Source organism: Folsomia candida, unplaced genomic scaffold (assembly GCF_002217175.1).
Source record: "Folsomia candida strain VU population unplaced genomic scaffold, ASM221717v1 Fcan01_Sc005, whole genome shotgun sequence".
NCBI lineage: Eukaryota > Metazoa > Arthropoda > Collembola > Entomobryomorpha > Isotomidae > Folsomia > Folsomia candida.
The window spans coordinates 2,783,042-2,807,465 of record NW_019091197.1 but is presented as its reverse complement, the minus strand read 5'-3'; the positions used below and the strand labels follow the sequence as shown (position 1 = coordinate 2,807,465).

The following is a 24,424-nucleotide window of genomic DNA, read 5'->3' as shown; positions in this document are numbered from 1 at the left end:
ATCACGTCCAGTCTTGTCCAATCTTGTCTTGTCATGTCCCAATATCTTTTGCATGTGGAGTTATTACATAATTAATTATGCAAATTAAATAACCATGAAACCCTCAAATTTGGCAATAATACTGGATTCGACGTCCTTCTATTTTTACTACCAATTCATATAAAACATTGCTCGAGAATGGCTCATCATTTATAATAATAAGTATAATTCATGTACTTGTGTGTGTATTTATACCTGTGGTAATAATTTTAAATAATAATTAATTAATCTCCCCTCCCCTTAACTACTACAAATTCGAACTTATTACGAAATACGCGTGTAAATATTTAGATGAGCTATTGAATGACTAAACATGTATATTGTGATTATTATTAATTAATACGTAATTAAATAACACGGCACCCTCTAATTCTTTGCTTATCAGTTCTTATTTTGAATCTCTTCAGTCTCTGGTTTAGTTTCTCCTTGTTCTTCTTCTTTTTTATCGTCATTCGGCTTCTTCTTGTCGTCGGGTGGGCCTCGTGTGTCCATTCCGTCGTCGTCTTCATCGTTGTCCTCTTCCTCGTCAGGAATTCCACTCGGCGGCGAAATCCCCCGCACCAGGGTGTCAATCGTACCGAGGAGGAGGTTTATCAGATCTCGAGTTATGAAACGTTTCTGTGTCGCGACTTCCTTGCTGAAAAGGAGGAATGAATTGGTCGACGTGGATGACGAGGAGGTTGAAGAAGTCGAACTGGAACATCCCGAGCAGGTCGAGCCGGAAGGAACGGTACGGTCAGATGAGGACGACAATGATGACGCCGAAGTTCCCGGCTGCGGGTCGCTTAGCGTTATGTTAATATTATCCTGGTTTTCAGTCGTGGTCGTGGGGGATAGTTTTCTCTTCTTGGCGGGAGTTTCGCCTAAAAAATTGGGTAATTATTATTAGTATTAATAAGGAATTTACTGTGTAACAATTATAAGTTTTTATGTTAATTTCATCTTCGTAATATTTAGAAATTTGTGGAAATGTTTATAAATTTGTGGAGTTCATAAATATTCGAGTAAAATGCACATTTTCTTACCTCCACTCGGTGATGCCTCGCTCGCAGCTTCTCCTCGACTCGTCCCCACTGAAATAGTTGAGCTTAATGTGGTAACGAGTAGCGATTCGAGGTACGAGTTTAGCTGCCGTAGAGCCGAGAGGAGCGACGGGATCGTCGGCGCTGGGGCGGGAAGCGGGGTTGGTGTCGATCCCTTTCTATTTATGGTGGGCAGGTAAAATAGAGAGATCACTTTCAGGTCACCCAGTATCCCCATGGCGAGCGTTTCTACGTCCATTATCTTTTTGGTAACCAAATTCTGCAAATCAAGCTTTATCGAGACGAGTTGTTTGCAGATTTGGTCCGTGGTGGCGATCTTGTCGAATATCTAGTAAAAGATAAGTCATAATTAGTCACTCAGAAAATTATATTTAATGATATTCAATCCCACCTTTGGAAAGTATGTCGCTAGAAAGTTAAAAATAACGATATTCGTCAGACAAGTTCTTTCCTCGAGGATGACGTACTCCACATAATCCGTGAAATAGGTCGTGTTGACTAGCATAGTGATGTATTTCCGGTCGATGCTCTGCAAAATAATTGGTTAAAAATTAATCACTACATTCGCACCGGAAACTGTCTCCTCTTCATACTCACCGGCGTATTATAAACTTCGAGCCATAACTTGGGGAAGTGGATGAAGTGGAGGGGGGCTGCCTCATAGCCGAGCATGGCGGACAGCGTGATCAACTCTTGGTTGACGGCGTCCTTCATGAAGGCGACGCGACACATGAGATCCACGTAGAAATGGTACTGACCATAAAACTCTTGCAGCTGCCGGTCATACTCTTCGTCGAGACCCTGTAAAAAAATTATGCAAAGATTAGTTACGTAAAGTTCTCTTAACTATTTATTAAAAATTACTACTCGTCCGTCACTAACTTTGGCAGTCTCTTGGCCCAAATGTGGAAACGCCATTTGCAACATGGGTCGCGGTGGGCGAACGGTGTGCTTCAAGGGTCCTCCTCCCCCGTGTGAAGACGACCTTTTCGGAAAGTACGGTCCTAACGTGGGTCCCATTCCAGACGTTTGTGCATCCTGGCAGGCAGTGTGCCAATGGACCATGAGCGGAACCAGAGTGCGGAGCGTGTCCATCGGCATTGTGTATAAAAATTCAGTCAGTGCATCTAAATCAATCACAATAATTCAGTAACCAGCACACAATTAATTACTATTTCAATTCCCTCACCAGTCGCCGAGTTTCTTAGATCCGCACAATTGTACGTATTCAGCAAAGTGGCCAACTTCCTCAACACTTCTGGCCACTCTTTACACGCAGAGATGAACCGTTGTATCGGCACGTCCCCGCTGGCACTTGTGCCTTGTTGCGACATCCCGTGGGCGAATTCTTTGGGGCGGAAGGTTCTCAAAATTTCTGAGAGGAGGGAAAGTAAGTCGACCAATTCGCCCGTTACGTGACACGCAGTTGCCTCATGGTGCATAGTATGAATCATGTTGATCGCTTCTAGTAGAACAATTAGACCGTTATGCAACACAAAGTAGACGCGATCTTCCACCGTTTCGATGAGAATTCGTAGCGCGGAAATTAGCGTCCCATAGGACGAGCGGACGTCGAGATTCTGCCATAAATTAATTATTATACACACTCAATTACTTGACAGGAATTACTTAATTTAACTCACATTTAAGTACAACAGTATCGCGTTCTTCCTAAACGCTCCGACCTCTTCAGCTTCAGCCTCGCTCGCATCAGGATGTCTCTGGGAGATTATTTGCATCAATTTGAACAACTCGTCAACCGCCTGCACATAAAGTGACAATAAAAATTAAATAATTCCTCAATTGTGAGTATTTTCAATTAAATCCTACCGCAGGATATTGTGTCTGATATGGCGAAATGTTCTTAAACGCCCAAGTAATATTTTGATGTCGGGCAAGCGTTACTGCAAATGCACGATTTTGTGTGCAACACATTCTCATGATGGAGTAATACGCGGGGAGCATGGTTCTATTAAACATGACGACTTCTTGGTCCTCGTGATCCGCCAGAATATAGTTGAACCCGATCTGCTTTACAACCGCGGGGTTGGACGTGATCCGCTGAATGTTCTCGGGACAATCGGTACACGCATGGAGCCAGAAGGTTAGCAGGGCGGATTTATTGTGGTGACAAGCAACCGAAGGTTCCGACAAGCGAGGGTGAAATAGGTTCCACAAGTCAAGAAAGTGGTGACCAAACTGTGACAGAAACACAATTAATTTACCGGCCATGAATTTAATTGCTAAATATCCATTACCAGAAGCTTCTCCGTCTTCGTCACCGTGAAGTAGGTGAGCACTCCAAAGTACGCGACCAGTTTTGACGTCCCGTGGGAATTTATCTCCGTGTAGTGTCTCGCCGGTTTGAGGAGTTGGAGGAGACGATGATAAATCTAGGCCAATAAAATCATCACCATTTAATTTGCAATGCTAATAATGCATATGCTAACCACTGATTAATTATTACTCACATCATGCAAAACACCGAGCGCTTCCCCCGTAAGCGGGACAAGTTCTCTACTTGCAATATTCCCCATTCCATACACTTTCGTGCTCCGATATCCCTGGCGAAATGGTGTCGAAGGAACGAGAGATACCAAGAGAGTTGCGGCCGCTGTGTATAGAGCAAAAATAAAAATCGTCACAATTTATATAAATACGTACTTAAAAAACAAATTCCTCACCGTTTCGAACCCGCTGGTTGTTATTTCCCAGGAGGAAGTGCTCAACCCATGTTCCGAGGGAGGATAAACACCATGAGTGGACAACCTTGTTTCGCGGGACTTGTGCCCCCAACCATTCCAATGTCGGATAGGGACAGATCTCAGCCACCTCCATGATACGGGAGAGGATCAGCTCGGTAAACTTGGGCATTCCGACAGGGCCGGAAACTAGCTCGGCGAGAAGATTAAGCACTTTAAAGTAGGGGTGGCACATCTATTGAAAACATATTACAAATTAGTAACAATACTATTTTAACATTTCGGGCCAGCTTTGTAAAATTATCCACCTTACACACTGTTTTAATTTTACCAACATTAGTTTACAAGTTCATGAAATTTCACAGTTTATAATGCATGTATGGATAATTATGACCCTTTTTGTGTTACTCACATCCGGATGTTTGTTGATCGCTTGGAATATCGCGATGACAATGTCTTCTGCCAGCTTCTCGTTCCATCGAGACAGGGAAAAGATCATGTTTCTCGACTGGTTGTAATTTATCCCGTCACGAATCTGCTGCAGAATGAAAGGGAACATTTGGAAGTGGATCGTAGCCTAAGAAATTTAAGCAAATAAGTTAGGATTCTTTCACAAAAATTCTCTCAAATGCAAGTTAATCTACCTTTCTCGGTGACATGAGCGCCTCCCTATCACTCCGCGACAACTTGAGAACGTTGCTCTCGTCGCGTGACTTCTCTACTAGTGTGGCAATTAGGGCAATCATCTTCTCCAACGAGGCAACTTTACTCTTCTCCGTTGGAATGGAAATAATTTCTTCTTCCTCTTCCTCCTCTTCCGAGCCGAGTTCTCCACGTTCGATCTGGATGTAATACGACATTAATTAAATAGGATTTGACCTTAAAAATTAGTAAATTGTTCTACTCACCGCCTGCTCGCGTTTACTTCCCATGTAGAAATTCACCATTCTCGAAATAGCTTGGAGATGAATGAGCAGGAGACACTCTTCGTCGCCCAATTTGGTAAAATCATGTAAAAATGTGAAGTATTCGGCAAGGTTTTTCAAACTGGGTTTAGCACTCTGATCCAGCTGTGAAAAATTATGTAATTATTAGTCAAAAATTAGGCTACGACTTTTGCAAACTTGCAAAAGTTTGCGTACATTATTTAAATTTCATATTGTTCACTAACCAGTGAGAGATATCTCTGAATGAATTTCGCGACACAGGAAAATGATCCAAATTCTGACATCTGGATATCGTCGGGATGGTCAAATTCCATCCCGTCGGGCATCTTACTGTAGAGGTTGAGCTGATGGGGGCGGAGATTTTGGACGACATGGAAACAGAGCCGACCAAACATTGAGCGGACGAGTTGGTTCGGACATTTGAGTAGAATTTGAGGCAGCCAAGAGTTCTCTGGAGACGCCATCGTTTCCAAAAACCAGGCCGCTGCGGAGGGTGACATGACCAATTGTTTCGTCAACAATTCCATCCACTGCATCATGGTGGGCTTCTCCTTCGCATGGATAAACGTCTCGAGAAAAAAGGTCGACGATAGCTTCGCCGCGAGGATCATGACCTGTTCTTGACCGTGTAGGGTGACCGGAATTTGGCAACAAACTTGCGACATGAAACTGTAAAAAGTCATATAGAAATATTTAGAATGAGAGTTTTAGTAATTTCGACGTGTTGCCGATTATACATAATTTGATACATAAATATATTAAATTGCGTCATATTTTAGTTAATTGCTTTGAAATTTACACTAAATATTAGCACTCTTGACTATTAAGTGACGAGTTACGTTACGAGAGCCGTGGATGTATAACCTAATTTTGAATGAAAAATTTCCGTCGCCAATTTTGTTCTCCTCGCCACTTACTTGAAGTACGTATGCTCGAAGATGTTCTTATCCTGGAGAAATTGCGTATTGTCCATCCAAATCCAGTCCTCCAACTCCTTACTGAGCTCAAACGTGGGAACTTCTACTGCGGGAACGGTCGACATAACCGTCGGACTAGGGATTGGGACGGGGACCCTGTTATGATGTGACGAAGACGACGACCCACCAGGAAGTGACATGGACTGCGCCGCTAGCACCATAGCGCTCATCGAATCTTTAGGAATGGGGGATCGTTCGTAGAACAACATGTAGGCAGAGTTGGTCTTCTCGAAAGAGAAATCTAAAAACTTGTCGGTCACCGAGTCGTAAGTCTTGGTCTGCAAATAGAGAATATTGAAAAAACCAAGTCAAATTTCCACCACAAATTAATATCATCTCAGACTTACACTCATCTCTCCTCCGAAACATTCTGCGGGGAGCTGATTGGGATCGAATTGCTTGACCTCGGCGTCATTGAAGAGGTACCATTTGTCTCGGTTGGGTGGTAGGCGATCCCGAATGAAAGAGTAGTAGTGGCCGCCGTCAGCAGTCCCGGTGTGTACTGTGACTCCGATAAGGTCGTACGTGCAGCACTCTTCCTCCAGGTCGACACTATCACTACCACCACTGGTTGAAGAGTTGGCTCTCTCCTCCGCGTACTGCTGAGGCATGAGGGTCTTCTCCACGTAGCCGGACATATCGAGCTGGATTGGGAAGGAGAAGTGGGTGTTGACCTTCTCTTTCATCATCGTGATCTAAAAACACAAAATATTTTAGGTTTAACGCCAGTAGTGTGTGCCAAACATTTTGTAAACTTGTTAACTTTACAAGGATTATTTACAAGAATTGAATTATTCATTGGTTTAACTAGAATTTAAACTTTCTCACCATATTAAACGTGTAGCGCATCGTGTTGAAACATATCACTTTGGGGAGTTTCTTGAAGCAGGCTCTGTAAAAATAATAATAATTTCAAATAAGAAGATCACACCAAAACCGAATAAAATAAAAATGATCACAAACCTCTTCTCTGCTCGGACTTTCTTTCCACAGGTCGAGCATGTGTACATATTGTCCCCTTCGAGGGTATCCTTGACCGTGACCTCATCCAGAGATTCGTACAGATTCCGCATGTCTGCTACTTGGCAGCGCACAGTGTAAAATTCTTCCAATGTTCGAGATACATGGGGGCAGTCCTGCATCGAAAATAATATTAAAAATTGACCATGACTTGACCATTTCTCATTAAAATGAATAAATGAATTCACTTACCAATGACACTACATTATTACTCGTCACCCCACAGAACAAATTCTTCACCAATTTCCTCAACTCTGGCGTCATTTCCTCCAGTTTAGAAACAAGGTCGATAAAGAATTCGGCCATGTCTTTCTGCTCGCCGGTATTTAATGGTTTGTGGTCCATTTGGTACATTTTACAAAATCCTCGTGGATTAAACGCCTTCCGTTCAGATTCCATCAAATAAGCGAACATTCTCTGAAGCTCTCTGAATGCAAATTAAAATCAACACAAAATTAGCACATTTACTTTAGCAATAAATATGCATCCTTTATTACCTCAACGTTGGCTCGTGTCGATTCGCTTCCTGGTTGAACTTGGCCCCTAAAATTGCCCCACGCGCAGGTGGCATCATGTACAAATGCTGCATACAGGCCGCCATATAGCAAGTCGCGCCTAAATTGGTGAGTCCTACGAAGCCACAGATCGCTCTACCGTCCTCGTGTGGCCAATAGTCCCAAACATACGGAGTGTGCGATTCCGTCCCGTGCTGTTCCAAGAGAAGTGTTCCCAACTGAAAATAGTTGTCTGGACAGCACCGCGCCATCTCGGCGAGCAGGTCGTACGCCGCCGACCTAGCTGGTGGCGACTTGCATTTGGGGAGGTAGCGTTGTGAAGGGGACGGGAGGCAGAAAAGGGTATCGAAAACTTCTTTCAGGAAACGTTGTCCTGCAGGGGACGACTTGAAGGGTGGGTTGTGCTTCATTACGACGTTCATCACAGTGAGAAGTCCTGCAAAATTAATAAAGCAATGTAAAAAAAAATCTCATGCAACCTGAACCCTGATTCATCATCGCCTTACCAACTAGCCCATCGTCACACACAGTGTTGTGTCTCGTTTCTAAATAATCCCTCGTCACGATCGCTTGGCGTAAATTGACCGCCAAAGTGTCCAAGTCAACGGCGGAAGCTTCCGGTTTTTGGATGCTCTCACGGACCGTGGTTTCATCTAAAGAATCGAGAAGTCTCCCTAACAGCCAGAAATAGTCGCGACACGCCGGACCGTATGGTTCTTTGCCGTCCTCGATGGAAGAGAGGGATGAGGACGACGCGCTGACCGCCGTCCAGCGGATGTTGAGCGACGCGGATAAGGACGTCAAAAGGTGGGCGATGAGCTGGGGAACCGCATCAAGACCGGTATTCCCTTCGGTCGAGATGCCCAAACAGAGGCGGTAGAGGCCCATGCAGATTTCACGACGCACCACAGGCTCGGGGTCCTCAAGTACGAGTTTTCGTAACCAGGTGGAAAATCCGGGCTGCGAGTAGAGCGTGGCGCGGACATCTCGGTGGGAAAAGGACCAGCAGATAAGCAGCGCCATGGCGTAGTGGACCACCTAGAAATTAATAAATACAATTTTAAATCGCGCATGCACATATTTAGATTAGTTGCTATCATGGCTGCGACATACTGACCTGTGCCCTCCCCCAAAATCCAGTCTTATATGCATTCGGATCCCTCGGATGGGAGCACGCTTGTAAAATAAAGGTCAATCTTGGCATCACCAGTTCCAACTCCATCACAGATATCATCGTCTACTCCCAAAAAACATTATTATTAAACCACGAATTAATTAACTATCGAATTAGTTAATCCATCTCATCATCACCTCGTTCAATCTCGGGATGGGTGTTTTCTCCGTGGCGGAACCCTTCCTCCGCTTCACCCTCTTCTTCGGAGCTTCATTAACATCGTATAATAATTCGGAGAGATGTTCCGTCTCTTCCGGAACGACGCCCAAGTAGCACAAAATTTTTAACAGAGACGCCAAACAGTCCTGTTTCCACTCTGACCAGTCCTTTCCTCCCTCGGAAAACTCCAGCACGCCCGATGTAAAGATGCCAAACAGGTGGCGAAGTCCGCCCTGGGAGACGAACCTTTGTCGCCACGGCAACACAGTCGCAGCCGCCTCATCCTCCAAACTATAAAAAAATCAACCCTTAAGCAAGATAATCCAAATAAATTTTACTATCAATTAACTAACCCCTGTGGATTGCTATTCATCTTGACCAAGGCTTCCACAATGTAGAGCGAATACATCAATTTTTGTGGTGACGAGGGATCCAAAAGTGACCGGAAGTCGTCGCCAGTGTTTTTAAATCCTGCATGGATCTCGGGGTTGGTGGGGAGTAGCATCAGAATATCCCAGACGCGACGCGAGAGGACTTGAGCCTTCGTGTGAGGTCCGGATCCAGTCTTAATTTCGGCGAGGGATTGCATGAGGGAGAAAAGGGCTTCAAAATGGGTCGGCTGAAGGAGAAGGGTGACGGGAAGCTTGTCTCTGGGCGGGGGTGGAAGGGAGGACGAGTAGTCGACCCCGCACGATGGGGACGACTGCGAGGTGGACGACTCACGCCCCTTGTTACGAGAGGTTGGACGAGACGCCCCCATGGACACGTAGACGATCTGTCAAATGTCATAATTTTATGATTGAAATACATAGTTTTTGCAAAATTATACTAATTATTCTCCTCACCTGTAAATCTTTAATTGGCACCTCGCCAATAAATTTTTCATCAAAATCGGCCGATAATTCGATTCCCTGGGTAATCATCCTGATCGGTCCTTCCGCAAGCAGAGACCCCAACACGGGCGTCGTTGATGTCGACGTTTTATCACTTCCGCCCCCTCCAGCCACACGCTCCCACCATTTGGCGACTTCTGCCCTTAAATCGGCCACATAATCAGAAGTGGTGAGTTCAAGGGTCACCTTTTCGTGGTAACTGGCCGGCTGGATTACGACCCGAAGGGGGAGGGCGCCCTTATCCCCGACGAGTTGGGCGTGACACCCGACCCCGCAACCTTCAATGGCCCACTTCCGCAAATGATAAGCATACCGACGTCGAAACATTTCGAGGTGGGACTTGAGTAAGAGAAGGGCTCGCTGTATGCGGAGGAGCGGAGATTCGTCATTTGTCGAGGCTGATGACACTAATTCTCTCGTGGCTTCGGCGAGATGTGACATACATCTAGACATAAAAACAATTTATAATTAATTATAATAAATTACGATAACCACATATAATATTCACTCACCGTTCTACAAACTCTTCCTCCTTCTCGAGCTGTCGCCCGATGTAATAATTGTTCAAGTATTGGATCGCCATGAGGCTGACGTCCGTGTTATGCGCGTAGAGTGCAATCTTCCACAAATAGTCCATTGAGGCGACGGGTGTACCACCGGCGACAAGTTCGACATCCTGCAAAACTGCGAGTCTCGCGAGGTTGCAGAGTTGCTGGAAGAGGGTGAGCGAGTGCATAGTTATCGATTCGGGGGGATGCGAGGGTAACTTGGCCATCAAGATGTGGCGGAAAGTTTCGTGAGAGAGGGCATGTTGGTCGCGTGACCGTACTTGATTCGTCAGCCAGACAAAGAGGTCGTCGCTACATTTTGGATCGCGAGCGAGACATTCCCATAAAGTGTCGACTTGGGCGACGCTCAATCTAGCGAGAAAATAAAACAGAATGGTTAACCTTAAGTTAATTAATTTAATACATGATGATATTATTATCCTGAAACCTGAAATCGTCCGGCGACCCCATTGATGAAAACACAGCAGATAGAAAATCCAGCCTCGCCTGGACGTGGGCATGATACGGAAATGGAGACGTTGACACCAAGTCTGCATTATTTTTTAAAGTCTGTAAATTTGCGAACAGTTTGTCCAACATGGCATGTTCTCGGACGGCCCATAAGGTGACCTATTTATCAAAAATAAATCCAGTTAGTAACTAAAAATTCTAAACAGAGTTTGAAAACAAGAATTTACTTACTTGATGAGAATCCCCCGCCCCATTCGGCAACCGCATCTGGTTTATATTATTAAACGAAGACAACAACTTTGGCAAGATTCTGAGTGATACGACGACCGCCTGATTCGCCGCGACATTCCGGATGCATCCCTCAACGAATTTTAATCGGATGGCTTTATCCGCACCGAAGCAAAGCAGATTTGAGAGAGCTTTTTGAGCCTCGATGGCTAATCCGTCCGAGAGTTGGACCTAAAAATTATAATTTAGATTAATTAGTCGACTACTAAAAGTAATTGAGTACTTGATCATAATTTTAATTGATCATAATTGATCTAATTTTTTAAAACCCATACAATTTTATCATCTTGAATCAAATCCCACAAAAGTGTGACGCCCGGCTCGATCACGTCGTCAATCTTAAAATTAAACGAGGACACAGACTGGAACCTTTTTCTGCGGAAGAACATCCTCATAGCGCGCGGTGGGAGGAGCAGAGTCGTACTTCCACTTCCGGGTCCAAGTTGTGTTTTATTTTTATTACTTCCGACCTGCTGTAATCCACCCACGGTCAGGACTATGTTAGGGTCGAGTAATTGCTGTTGCACATATTGCGGTTGGAGTTGTTGCGGGGTGAGATTTTGGCTAGTTTGAACACGTGTCGCCATTTCGGCGAGCTGACTCTGGGTAAGGGACGCCATCAAGTCGACATCTTCCGGAGGACTTTCCTCTCCGTCGAAATCTGCCATATTTTTATCCGACTTGTTCGACATACGCGACGAGTACGAGCCGTCAGAAATGTCCCCCGTGGTTCCCGTTTTAGCGTAGAAGGTTGTCAGGAGCGACTGGTTAGGAACCACAGCGTCGCTCAATGCGGACGGTGACGCTTCGGGAACTTGCTGTAGTTTATGGTCACCTGGATAAAATAATGGTGTAAATTAATAAAATCCATGTCAGAATTTAAAAATCTTCATAATTTCACCCACCATGACTAGACGTATTGCTCACAGGTTTGTTATTGTGCACCATTTTTACCACCCTCGGAGGACCTGTCGTCACCCTGGTTTGTCCTTTCGGAGTTGTGACATTTTTCACCGGCGAAGTAGCCTTCCTCCTCAGTACTTTCCTCTTTTTGATGATGACCTTTCCTCCTAGCACCTCATTTTCCGGCTCATCCTCATCCGCATCAGAGTCAGAATGTGTTTCGACATAGGGTGTCGAACCGCCACCACCACCACCGGAAGAACAGCCCCCTTTCTCACTCCGCACGCCGTCTTCGTCCTCCTCGTCGTCCTCTTCTTCTTCAGAGAGAGACTCGTCTGACGTCGACGATTCTCCTGACAGGTGACAGGTCGGCTTGAGAAAGGTTGGAGAAATTGGCTCTTCTTCGTCAGATTCCATTTGTTTGAGCTGAAATAAATTTAATATATTCCTGTAACTTTTGACCTATTCTTCGTCCCGACCTCATTCACTCACCTGTGACAAAGGTCGTATCAATCTTTGCCCTTGCCCTCTGTGGTGGTGTCGTTGATGGTGATGATTTTCCTCATCTTCATCTTCCTCTTCGTCCTCCTCCGAGCCTTCTACACTGACCGAATTTTCGCTCGACGACACATCCCCACCACGCAAGGCCGCCCTCCTCCTCGACCCGCTGTGATGATGATGGTGATGATGTCTCCCTACGCGATGATGGTGAAATTGCAAACCGTTATTCGACGGGGATGATGACGATGCCGGGACGGAAACCAAACTACCCCCACTTCCCAATGGGATTGAAGTGGTCAACGTGTTCGCCTCCTCCATCGCGTTGGTTGCGTTCGTCCAGATAAATTTGATCAGAGCGGAGGCGAGGTAGAGACTCTAAAAAATATCCAGTATTAATTATTGAAGTTAATTAAGTAGACAATTATGAAGTTAAGAATTACCTGCTCAGAGTGATCCTTTGGCTCTAATTTTTGTAACAAGTGGTGCAAATGGAGTACCGGACCGGGTTCCATGTGTGGTATGAGGGACGATAAAACGTCAAAGACAGGTTTAGAGCAGTGTTTGAGCTGCGCCGCGGTCCAGATTATCTCCACGTGTTCCTCCGTCAGTCGATTTTCCATGGCGAGGAAGGAGAGGATCGTGTGACTCTGTTTAATCACTTCAACGTGCAGGTTGGGACCAAAAATGTGGTCGACGACCTGGTTGGAGAGGAGCCAACCGCACAGCAATTCGTAGAGACGGTCCGGCTCCCGCATGTGCTCCGAATTGAGTAGCTCGTTGAACAGGTTGATATAATTGTTGATCTGGTTCACGCCAGCGAGTCGCATGGTCAGTGTGGGGCAGAGGAAGTAGCTAATTAATTAGATAAATTAATTAAATTGGCTAATCATAATAATTTTGAAATGTAATACTAACCGGAAAGCAAGGTCGAGACCATCCTTGTCGAACGAAAGGTGAGCATCGACCGGGTCTTTCACAGATGACCAGATATACTCTAAAAAATAAGAAGAAATTGTATAAAAATTAAATTCCAAAACGGTGTGAAAATTTCAAAATTTGGCAAATTCGATATTTATAATTAGTTCTAATTGTAACAAACTACTAAATAAGTACAAATGGAATGCAAAATAAACCATAATTTAACAACTGAAAAACAATCCTCCCCTCACCCGCCATGTTCCTCGCCGTCCCTGTTTTCAACTCGGTCTCCACTAGCGCGCACATATACCCCAACGCCGCCGACCTGAAGGGAACATACAGTTTGAGAAGGGCGTTAAAGTTGAGCCAACTCTTAACATTGGAAGCCAGTGAGACGAGCATGTTCATCCTGTGGAGGGCTAACGTCTCTGGTGTATTGTTCTGCAAACAGATCGTGAGCGCCTCCATCCCTCCAGAGCGGCAAAACAGGCCGATATTGCGATAAAGATACGGGGGTGCTTCAGACTCGTTGATTTCGCAATATTGCGACAAGTTGTGCACTTCAGCGGGAGTGAGTTCCGAGTCAGAGAGTTTGGTACCTCCTCCTCCAGAATGGGTTTTGTACCCGATATAGGTCGGGAACGAGTTGGTGAAGAGTTTCGAGACAAAATGGACCAACTTATCTTTATCATCAAAGTCCCACAAAGGTCGAGGAGATGGAGGAGATTCTGGCAGAGTTGTTGCTTCTTGAGACTGGGTTCCGAACCGTTTAATTATTTCGACCACGACCAAAATGAGGATTTGCAGAGCCCAGTTAAACCTCTCAAAATGTTTGTGGTCTGACCGGAAGCAGCACGAGCATTGGCGCTGAGACCATGACACCATGTAGAGAAGGATGGTCTCAACCTCTTCACGAGAGATGGATATATCATCGTATGACGTGAGAGGGGTCCGCTTCCCGTCGTCTAAGTAGAAAAAAATAGAGTGAATTGAAATATATATTTGTGAAAATTAATTGACGCCAACAATTAATTGACTTACACGACGAGAGGAGTGAGGCTAGCTCAGAGCAGACCTCACAGGTCCGACCGGACCCCATTTTCTGGGCCACGTTCTTATCTATGGTGACGACTGAGATGGCGATGATGACAAGGCTGGTCGAGTCAGGTCCATCCGACCTGATGGGAGTGCAGAGTAAAGGCGGCAATCACAAAGTTGGGCACGTTTTATTCTGAAATAAAAACGGAAAGTTAACTGTAAAATCTTAAAATTAACAACAACGGTACATTATAAACAAAATCATATCAACATCAACCCGGTCATCTCTAATCTAACCATTACAACTTCCTCCTCCTCGTCATCTCGTACATAATTAACAACTCCCACAGCTACTAACATTTAGTAGTTAATTAATTACCAAATTAAATTTTACATTCACCTCCCACAAATTAAACCATTCGAAATCAACATCAATAACCAAATTTCTCAATTTCATCCAATTTTACCCACTTTTTCTCATCCGCTGCGATGACGACAACACTACTTATGACTTGACTATGATAATCCTCCTCTTTTAATGGGTTATCACCACCTTGAACTTTTAATCAGGTTGGCAGAGATAATTAACTTTTTCACTAAATTTCATATTTTTCTACTACTGTTTCTGTATATGTGGAGGTTTTGTTTGACTGCTTGTCCAGTGTTTGGGCTGAGCGGAAAGTGGTGGTGGTGGCGAAGGGGCGGGAAGTCTCAACCGCCCCAAAAACTGGGGGGTTCTCCAACCACGACGGGGCTGTTTTTTATCACGTCAAATAATTTGGTTACATTAAGAACAAACTAGTTAATACATAGTTTATCCAAGAAACTTTAACTACGGTTATTAACTAGTTTCAAATATGTTGCTGATTTGATAAGAATTTATACTCCCGTAATCTGTGGTAGCCCCAGGGTGGCAAGTTTATCGATTTTTTGCATCGCACTTTGTTCACGTTGCTTTCGTGTGGGCGGATTGATATTGAAATGCATGATGTTTTTCGCATGAAATAAAATTGGCATGGAGTTAATTTTGTACATAAAATAAAAGTTAGTGGTAATTAAATGCTGCATATTTATGAGCATTTTTACAATCAATCATGTTTTAATTGCGTATTTACATATTAACATACTTGAAATAATAATAACACAGTTTTATAACATCCATCCGTTCTGTAGAATAATGGATAGTTGAAAATTAACCTTGATACGTGAAATTTAGTCGCATTTATTTTATTATTTATTATTTCTGTATGAATTTAGTATGACTATACTAAAATTGAGCAAGATATGTACTGTGCGGGTGGAGTCTAATAGTGAAAAACCGTAGGCCTCAGGACAAGAGAGTTGGTTGGAGAGAGGAGAAACGTATGGTTTTTCACTATTAGGCTCCACCCGCACAGTACATATCTTGCTAAATTTTAGTATAAATGTAGTATTTATGAAGGCTTAATTTTTCTCAGAAAAAAGTATAGAAAATCGACCCGGCGAAATTATAATGGAGTCAGTTCTTACTTTTCCCTGTTTTTACACTTGGTTTGAATTATATCATCCCGGGAGCGAATTTTTGCTGCCTCCAAAACTTATTTATTTACATTTCGCATTCAAGTTATAATTTGCACTATTTAGTTAATTGAGATGTCGTTAAGCCAAGACGAAGGGCACAGTTTCGTCTCTATTGACGACTTGGAACCTCGTCTTCCACCGAGATTATCCCGATATCCGGCACCATTTGACTTTCCCGTAACTCATTTAACTTTAATTTTGTGGGTCGTCCTTTCACCAAAATAAATTTGCCACTATATTTCACTCACTTTAGGAGAAACCAGTCTTCCAAGTACCCGATATATCACTCATCTTCGACTCGGACATTATTCCTGACAATTCTTCTCTGCCTGGAAACACACCGAAACAAAATGCAAATTCATCACAAACTTCTCTCGGCAGAGTTACACCCTCAAGTCAAAATAGTTCTGGGATGGTGGAAACTACTTCGCCAGCTGGGGTGATAAATTCCAGAAGTTCGGAACCTACTTTACGCAACAATTTGCTAAATTCTTCCGGCCAGGGGATAAGTAGCATGGATAAGATAAACTCTGCTCAGTCTATTGGTGCGGATTATAATGTTTTCAAAGAACTGCAGTCACAACGGGAGACGATAACACGGATGGAGGAAAAATTAGATAAAATTATGCAATTTCAGGATGGATTTCTATCTCAGATCTTTCGTCGAGGTACATTACTTTATTTAAATATGTACATAGATTATTAATCCTTTTGTTGTATAAAATAATTAAATCAATAATTACTTTCTTTATGAATAGGAGCCCTTATTTCTACCCAGGTCCAAACGGACGACGTTTCTAATAAAAAATTAACTCGTCGGTCGCAACCGAAAAGGACTACGACAACCACATCGGACAATGACTCACCCATTCTAACCCCTAAGCATCAACATCGTCACCCTAATAATCAAAATAAGCAGAAAAACGGTAGACAATTTGAGAGAATTCTGACCCAAGAGAGAGTGCAGAATAATAATTCCTTGTCACCCATGCAACTTCCCAGTTTCAATGCGCCAAGTGATCTCTTATCGGCGGCGAGTGGGATAAAATCCCTTCAACTCCAAGACTTTGAGGATGACAGTTCTCATAGTGGAAGGTGACTTTCCTTTATATATTTTTTTGGAAAAGTGTACCGATATTTTTGCAAGTTTCTCTTTTTATTTCATTAGCGGGGAGCTATTCGGTTCAGACGCTTCATCTTCTGACGAGGATGAAAACCCTGTAAAGCCTGTTATTAAGGTAAAACCACCAGGACAAAACGTGTCACCCAATGGAAATCTCATGTTTAGCGATCCATCACGGCAAGCTTCTCCTGGGGCCAAGTTATGGACACCGCCACCTCAGCCATCTCCACATCCATTCGAGAATAATACAGAAAGGTGAAGCGATCTAATATATTCTTTTTAATGTTAATGTGATATGCATTTCACGATCAATATGGTTTGTCTGTATAGAACCAGAAATCCGTGTTCTAACGAGAATAATCGTATTTCGTCCGGACGGCATCATAATCAACATCGATACAAATCCACACCTAGGACTGGTTCCAATTTTCATTCCCCTGCACAAAAATATCCTAATTCTAACGAGTTACGAGGGTTTGATGCGATACAAAGTAGGAGCAATTCTTTATATTGTCTAATCTAAATAAATTGCTTCTGAAAAATTTAAATCTAAAACATACATAATTCTTTTCAGCCAACGCTACAACCGGTCCAACTGAAACAACCGTTTACGGCATGACGCCATCAAATCTTTCCTTTGCTACAAAAGAATACCTTCACCGATACGGCCTTGTCACGCAACAACAATCTCCACGTCACCAAAGTCCCACCCCAAACGAGGCACCCCGTCAATCACGACCACCCCATAAAAACTTTGCGAAGCGTTATGAAGAAGACAGGATCCTTAACATTACAGAAATTAAGAACCAACCAAAGTTCTTGTAAACTCAGAAAATAATAAGGAGAAAAGTGTAGCTTTATCATAATTACGAAGGCGTGCTACACTTTTACATGTATGTAACTAGTTTACTAATTTACTTAAAGAATGCTTGTACACTTGATGGAGGAATCAAAACCTCTTGTCGTCATACTTATAATGACGAATATTTGTAATAATTTATATTTTTAAATATGCAATATCATGCAAACCGATGAACAATAAGTTGACCCAGTTATTTTATTGTTACAAAAGTATTATCACCGATGCAATGACCATCCCTTGTTTTTGTCTAAAGTGGAAATTGGCAGATCATTCCTGCCTACATTACATATGTATGTATGCGTGTACCTTCAATACTTTTGTACTGATGTATCTCATTGATAAATGCTATCGAATAAAAAGGGTCCCATCTGAAATAGCATAAAACACTTTTAATCCTTTGTCTTTTCATTTTCATGGCGTTGACCTACGGAACTCGAGTAACTGCATATTCTATGCTACGCTTTTTGCCAATGTATGTATGTAAAACAATGGCACTAATTCCAAATATGTATTCGAAACTTTTTCGGAAAGTTCGGTTCGAGCTACGCTCGCTTGCACCATTTCGAAATTTTGACATTTGACATTTTGACATAAATTTATTATATTGATTTGGATTGCAATGAATGAGAGTATGTTACATTACATTATGTGCGTTACGTATTTAAATATATATGTAAATACATGCATACATACTACATATATGCATATGTACCTGTATGTATTTATATTACCCGTAAACGGTTCTATCTAACATTTAAAATAAATTTCTTGGGAGGTACTTTTTGCAAATACCCAGCATCAAATCGCATATGAAAATATTTTACTTATTACTTTTCACAATCACGTAATTTATTTCAATAAATTCGACATTAACAAAGTCTTTACTAATTTAAGCTACATCAAAACAAGTTTACTGACTCGAATGATAATATTTCTAGATAATAAAACCATCAGAAAACAAATCGACTGAATGTTCCCATTAAAAATTTTAGACTTGGTAAATCATCCACTTTATAACAAATTTTGTTCGGGTTTTTCATTGTTGTTTTGATCTTTTGTGCGTCCTCGTCGGGGGCCACGACCACTGGTGGAACGCTGCCTGTCAAAGATTCAATACTTACTAAAAATGCAAATCTATACACTTCCCTGCCTTTAACTTATTCATTTCCGCAAGATTCAGATATTCGCAACTTTAGCAAAATTAGTGAAATTCCTAGTTTATTTATGTTCAAATAGGTACTACAGTAGTTAAGTTCGTTGGAAACTTTTTCTGATCTGCCCGAACTGAATCCGAATACATATTTCGGCTGAAAAAATATCCAAACCGAATCGAATGATTCGGATTCGGCTCGGATGAATACTTTAACCGAAAATCGGATAACAGGCTCAACTAGGTATACACCCTTTCTACTTTATTATATTAAACCTGTCCTCACCTGGCCTCCTCTTTATCGAGGATTTCATTGTAATCGCCAACAACATGGTCCAAGTCAATCAAATCAAGTTTGTCCGTAAGTTTTAATTTGATCAAGTCATCCTGCAGCGTTCGACATTCTGCGTTCTCATCGGTGTAAAGTTTTTCAAATTTGTCCTTTTCCTTTTCTGCCTTGTTTGCCTCTTTTCTTGCCGCATCTAAATCCTTATTTAGCCGGTCATTCTCCCCTTTAAGTTTGTCCATCTCTGGCTTGAGGATATCACATTGTGCCTCCGCAGATGCTAATTTCAGTTCCAAATCTTTGACCTTATCCAGGCCTTTGTTCACTAGGTTCTTAAGGAAATTTTCGTTCATCCTGTGACGTTCTGTCATTCCATGTCGAAATTTTATATGCTGTGCAAAGGATTAGTTAGACATACTGACATACATAATTTAAAATCAGGGTTTTAAGCAAGATCTATTAATATGGGTGTTAAATATGTATTTAGTAGTAAAATGAAGAAAAAGTTAGTGAGTCTAAATATTGTGAGATTGAAAAATTGAAAAATACAAAACATCAGAACATTAAAAAATAATGTGCACCACATTGTAACGATTTGCGGATTTTTCCAGCCCACCGACCCCAGCCCGTGGGAGTCCAGCCCACCATTTCCAGCCCGTGATTAACTCCAGCCCGCGATCTCCAGCCCACCAACTCCAGCCCTTAATTATCTCCAGCCGTAATTATTTCCAGCCCATAAATATCTCCTGCCCCAATACATAAATGAATATCAAAACGGGGTTTCGAGTATGCTTAGTCCTTGTGCCACCAACACAAGCTGGAAAACAGAGTCGTCAGCAAGGGAACCACACCCATGTACCCCGTTTTGGGTTATAGTGCAAAAAAGCACAGTCATTAGGGGACGTTCGTAAACTTCATAACGCAAATTTTCGGTTTTTTGGACACCCACCCACCCCCTTTAACATGTGCCACATAGGTACGATATCATTGGACCCTGATCATTCACCCACCCCCCTTTGCGTTATGAAATTTATGAACGTATGTACATATCTATAAAGAGAAAATCCAATCGAGCTGAAATTTGGCAAAGAGGCTGCTGTTGACCCCTAATAAAAGAATATGAAGTGAAATTGGTAAAATTTTTGTCTAGAGCGACCCTATGGGGTGACCCATACCGATTTTTAGAAATAGTAAGAAGTTGAAATTCGGCAGGGTGATAGTTAGTGGATTCTCATGAAATAATATGAAGTCAAATATGAACAAAAAGTAACCAGAGGTACTAACGGGTGACCAACACCGATTTCTAAGAGTTTATACATTCAGCTCAAATTTAGTATGGAGTCGTAAAATAAATTGCAAATTAGAATATAGAAGGGTTGAATTTCAAAATTTTTGAAAAGACAATTTTAAGAAACTTGAGTTTTCTAATAAATCCTGGTTCGAGCTAAGCAAAGCTGTACGGATAGGTTTTTATACACGGGCTGGAGATATTTATGGGCTGGAAATAATTACGGCTGGAGATAATTAAGGGCTGGAGTTGGTGGGCTGGAGATCGCGGGCTGGAGTTAATCACGGGCTGGAAATGGTGGGCTGGACTCCCACGGGCTGGGGTCGGTGGGCTGGAGTCTTCCGCACACCCATTGTAACATTCATATCAGTGATATGATATCACCTAGTGCGCCTTGCAATTCATGTGATTATACTACTGTAGTATAGAGTATAGTACTAAAACTGATGTAAATCCAGTATGGGTACACTAGTACATACAATGGGTAAAAATGACCATGAAACCCTGATCAAACCGAATGACCAATTATATTATAATATACATAAGTACATATTTATATACCTCCTCGTCCTTCTTTTTCGCTTCCTCTGCAATATTTTTAGCCTTCGCTATTTCATTCATCAACTCATTATCTCGAACTTCTAAGGTCGTTTTGTACATAAAAATCTGCTCGTCAAGTTTATCTTCGTTCTTATGTCGTAACTCCTTTTCCCCGTTTAGAGCGTCTTTGAGGTCCTCAAGTTGTCCCAATTTTTCTAAGCTTTCCTAAACATAAATCAGATATTCATTACAAATTGGGTCATGTAATTTGTTAATAAACGGGTCCAATATTACGGTTTGTGCGTCTTCCAACTTTTTTTCAAGGTTGGCTCGTCGACCCTGCTCGCGACCTAGCAATGCGTTCTTCTTGTCCAGCTCGTCTTGCAAGTCTTTCTTTTCTTGGGCAAGGGTTGCATAATCGTCCGATAGCTGATCGGCTCTTTAAATCGATGTTCATATAATTTTAAGCAGAGTTGCATCCATTTTTGGCGACTTTTTACATAAATATGTATTTACCTTAATTTTAGTTTAGCTGCTTCATTTTCGCTTGATTTCCTAGCCAGCTCTGACTCACGGAGTTTTTCTTTCAAATCACATACGTCTGTCGCTTTCGCTTCCAATGCTTTCGTAACTGCCTCCTTAAGTTCGGACGGAGAACTGACTGGGGTTTCGACCTAGGTAAGAATTTAATTTGGATACGGAAGAATTTTGACGATTGGGTTTTGTTAATTTTGATATTCCCAGAGTGTGCAAAAAGGCGCCTTTCAAGGAACAAAAATTCATGCCTAGGGGACATTCTTAAATTAGGTAACTCGAGAATGGGAAGGGGTGGTCTAAGCCTCCAATGATATCGTGTTTATGTGACATGTTAAAGGGGGGAGGGGGTTTAGAAAATCTCACTTTTTGCATTACATAATTTATGAACGTCCCCCTACTTGCTGTTTTGTGGGCCATTTTGCTCGACTCATTATCTTTTGGTATTTTTCGTATCAGGAAATGTATCATGACCAGGATACCATTATACCATTGTAACCTACAATATATGGTTATAATCACATTGTCCCGATTTTACCAGAAAAGAAGAACCGCATTTCCGGCAATCGGACGTCGCCAAAATTCAAATGCGTAATAAGCAAAAAGGCATTTTAGCACGGCATGTCTTTCTGCCCTTGCAAACTCTGATTTATTCTGAGATTACGTTGAGGTCATCATAGTTTCCGAGAGGTAATAATTTCTTAAGGCGTTGATTATTTGCACGAATCTTGTCCTCAGGTGAGCTCGTGTGGTCAGAAGTCTCAAGTAGATATTGCCTCTTTGTAGCAGAGTCTTGTTCAAAGCAAAGAAAATTGTAAATTTTTTACTTTTATCAACTTGACACATATGTACAGTAAAATTTTTCCGACTCGTTTGCATATTTTGATACGCTAGCTAGAGGCATAGCATTTATGTATTCACCATGGAAAGCCAGTACCGTTGAAAATGGATATGAAATTTATGCAAATGAGGTGAACCAGAACCATGATTTTACTATACGTATGTATATTGTTAATCGTGGTACCTGCAATGTCGGCCGAAGCCATATTTGTCCCCAAAGTCTAGTTTTGTGGAAGGAATGTTGCAGCTTCGGTGAAGGATTTGAGCAGAATGAATATGAAGAAAGAAATGGTTGTCCAAGTAATTATCTTGACAACAAGGAAGCAAATTGGTGTTTGATCACCTTGAAATCGTTTGATCCGATATGTTTTACCGTGTGATATGCCTATTTATTGTGTCTCATGAGATGAAGGTTGGTAGTGGCGTGTTTTAAATTGCATAAGAAGCGTAATATAGAATACTACGCAATTAATTACTCGCATGATAATGAAGCAATAGATAAACGAATGGTAGTTTGACAGATGAAATTTCACGAGGAATGAGCAACATGGGTTTAATGGAACTTTGATGATCAATTTGTGTAATTATTAGCTCGAGTAGGTGTGTATGTTTGTACAGGTCGTGTCTCTCCGTCTAAATGGGTTACGTTGGGATAACTGAGGAGGGGAGGTTGTGTACTATCAACTCCCGGATCTCGATGCCCTCTGGATATTTTGTAGTGTCCCATGAATGTACAACAGCCCTGAAGTGGTTTGATTCCATGGCCACATTTGCGCCCGTCACACCCACTCAAAGGTGGCCAAAAATCGCTTTCACTCCAGCTTTCACTCATTCAAAACCACGCCAAAAATCCAATTTTACTTCGATTTTCAAATTTCTTTCACCATTATACTCCCAGATAGTTGCTTTCTTATTTCCAACATCAAACTCAACTTTTTTGATTATTATTTCGCAGGAATAATTTGTTTTGTTGATTACTACAACAATGGTCATTCAGAATTTTAAATTTTAAAAATACTACGAATTTTGTAAAGTTGAGATTGATGTTGGAAATAAGAAAGCAACTATCTGGGAGTATAATGGTGAAAGAAATTTGAAAATCGGAGTAAAATTGGATTTTTGGCGTCGTTTTTAATGAGTGAAAGCTGGAGTGAAAGCGATTTTTGGCCACCTTTGAGTGGGTGTGGTGGACTCAAATGTGGCCATGGAATCAAACCACTTCAGGGTTCTTGTTCATTCATCGGACACTACAAAATATCCAAAGGGCATCGATCTGGGAGTTGATAGTACACAACCTCCCCTCCTCAGAGAAAGTTCATTGAAACGACTTGAGATTTTGAACAGATGCACATACACTATTGACTATATCTCAAAGTCATGTTGCATTATTTACAAAACTGGTCAAGTTATTGATCAGTGGGGTTGGTAGTATTTAGGTCACTGTTTCGTACGTGTAAAAAATCCGGAATTATTCTTGAAGGCTGGGACATTGGTCATATTGGTCGAAGGAAGGAAGGAAGGTGAGATTGTTACTAAACCTGTGCACGGTAAAGCACACCTCTTTATCTTCATTCACAACGATATTAATTTATCGGAAATATAAGCATATTTATTTGTGTCTCATGAAAACTGATATCCATCTTATCGCTATACTGTCACACATTGATGATGATGACCACTAACTTGTGACGATTTCACCTTCCATACAGTTTTTATCTGATTGCTAGATAATAATAGAGTTATACATGTGTGAATATATATACCAAATTTGTATGTCTCATTGCAACATGCAATTAACATTTTTCTCCTCATAAACTCTCATAAATAATCAACTGCGGCAACGCAGGGTACCCAAGTAGCGCAATAATGCTGAGAATGCGATACAAAATAAAGAAATTATAGATTGCCGAATCTGAATTATGTAAAAATAGCAAAATAATGGAGATTTCCTTATTCTATCTTGCTATTCTGAAGAATCATGCATCTTACATGTTTTACTGTTTTATCAATCCTGATTAATTAGTCAATCTTACTTTTTTATATATCTAACATGCTAGATTCAATTTTTCTAAAAATATCATTTTGCCCCGACCACACCCCCTGGG

At 41.9% G+C, this 24,424-nt stretch overlaps 3 protein-coding genes across 3 annotated transcripts; 1 reads left to right on the top strand and 2 right to left on the bottom strand.

The window, feature by feature from the left end:
• Positions 1-108: 108 nt before the first annotated feature.
• Positions 109-14,797, bottom strand: LOC110850209 (ubiquitin carboxyl-terminal hydrolase 34). The gene is made up of 37 exons (XM_022097676.2): positions 14,608-14,797; positions 14,140-14,329; positions 13,350-14,063; positions 13,096-13,174; positions 12,621-13,032; positions 12,172-12,555; positions 11,682-12,105; positions 11,052-11,611; positions 10,720-10,947; positions 10,466-10,647; positions 9,982-10,389; positions 9,422-9,914; positions 8,930-9,351; positions 8,555-8,867; positions 8,361-8,480; positions 7,750-8,281; positions 7,226-7,679; positions 6,921-7,155; positions 6,672-6,844; positions 6,537-6,600; positions 6,056-6,403; positions 5,649-5,986; positions 4,956-5,400; positions 4,693-4,854; positions 4,429-4,626; positions 4,197-4,361; positions 3,767-4,019; positions 3,554-3,696; positions 3,341-3,475; positions 2,913-3,281; positions 2,726-2,845; positions 2,272-2,662; positions 1,965-2,209; positions 1,680-1,883; positions 1,474-1,611; positions 1,065-1,410; positions 109-902 (listed from the first exon to the last, which is right to left on the bottom strand). The coding sequence occupies exons 2-37, from the start codon at positions 14,195-14,197 to the stop codon at positions 421-423; spliced, it is 10,737 nt and encodes a 3,578-aa protein (XP_021953368.1). The 5' UTR covers positions 14,198-14,329; positions 14,608-14,797; the 3' UTR covers positions 109-420.
• Positions 14,798-15,656: 859 nt separating this feature from the next.
• Positions 15,657-18,065, top strand: LOC110849718. The gene is made up of 6 exons (XM_022097154.2): positions 15,657-15,873; positions 15,950-16,364; positions 16,455-16,791; positions 16,865-17,074; positions 17,150-17,310; positions 17,394-18,065. The coding sequence occupies exons 1-6, from the start codon at positions 15,769-15,771 to the stop codon at positions 17,642-17,644; spliced, it is 1,479 nt and encodes a 492-aa protein (XP_021952846.1). The 5' UTR covers positions 15,657-15,768; the 3' UTR covers positions 17,645-18,065.
• A 464-nt stretch (positions 18,066-18,529) lies between these two features.
• LOC110850312 (tropomyosin alpha-1 chain) lies at positions 18,530-22,652 on the bottom strand. The gene is made up of 7 exons (XM_022097748.2): positions 22,504-22,652; positions 22,144-22,271; positions 21,462-21,619; positions 21,240-21,384; positions 20,967-21,170; positions 19,118-19,509; positions 18,530-18,780 (listed from the first exon to the last, which is right to left on the bottom strand). Exons 1-7 carry the CDS (start codon positions 22,523-22,525, stop codon positions 18,693-18,695), a joined length of 1,137 nt encoding a protein of 378 aa, XP_021953440.1. The 5' UTR covers positions 22,526-22,652; the 3' UTR covers positions 18,530-18,692.
• Positions 22,653-24,424: the final 1,772 nt, after the last annotated feature.

What these genes read in the sequence shown, in the direction of transcription:
- LOC110850209 (XM_022097676.2), bottom strand. Translation starts at nt 14,197, where the DNA reads ATGGGGTCCGGTCGGACCTGTGAGGTCTGCTCTGAGCTAGCCTCACTC. An exon ending in GAGGAAGAGTTTGTAGAACG is followed by an intron (nt 9,915 to 9,981) that starts GTGAGTGAATAT and finishes TTTTATGTCTAG; the next exon opens with ATGTATGTCACATCTCGCCG. An exon ending in TTCAGAGATATCTCTCACTG is followed by an intron (nt 4,855 to 4,955) that starts GTTAGTGAACAA and finishes AATTTTTCACAG; the next exon opens with CTGGATCAGAGTGCTAAACC.
- LOC110849718 (XM_022097154.2), top strand. Translation starts at nt 15,769, where the DNA reads ATGTCGTTAAGCCAAGACGAAGGGCACAGTTTCGTCTCTATTGACGAC. An exon ending in GACAGTTCTCATAGTGGAAG is followed by an intron (nt 16,792 to 16,864) that starts GTGACTTTCCTT and finishes TTATTTCATTAG; the next exon opens with CGGGGAGCTATTCGGTTCAG. An exon ending in AGGGTTTGATGCGATACAAA is followed by an intron (nt 17,311 to 17,393) that starts GTAGGAGCAATT and finishes AATTCTTTTCAG; the next exon opens with CCAACGCTACAACCGGTCCA.
- LOC110850312 (XM_022097748.2), bottom strand. Translation starts at nt 22,525, where the DNA reads ATGGCTTCGGCCGACATTGCAG. An exon ending in AGTTGGAAGACGCACAAACC is followed by an intron (nt 21,171 to 21,239) that starts GTAATATTGGAC and finishes ATTTATGTTTAG; the next exon opens with GAAAGCTTAGAAAAATTGGG. An exon ending in CTCGATAAAGAGGAGGCCAG is followed by an intron (nt 18,781 to 19,117) that starts GTGAGGACAGGT and finishes AATCTTTGACAG; the next exon opens with GCAGCGTTCCACCAGTGGTC.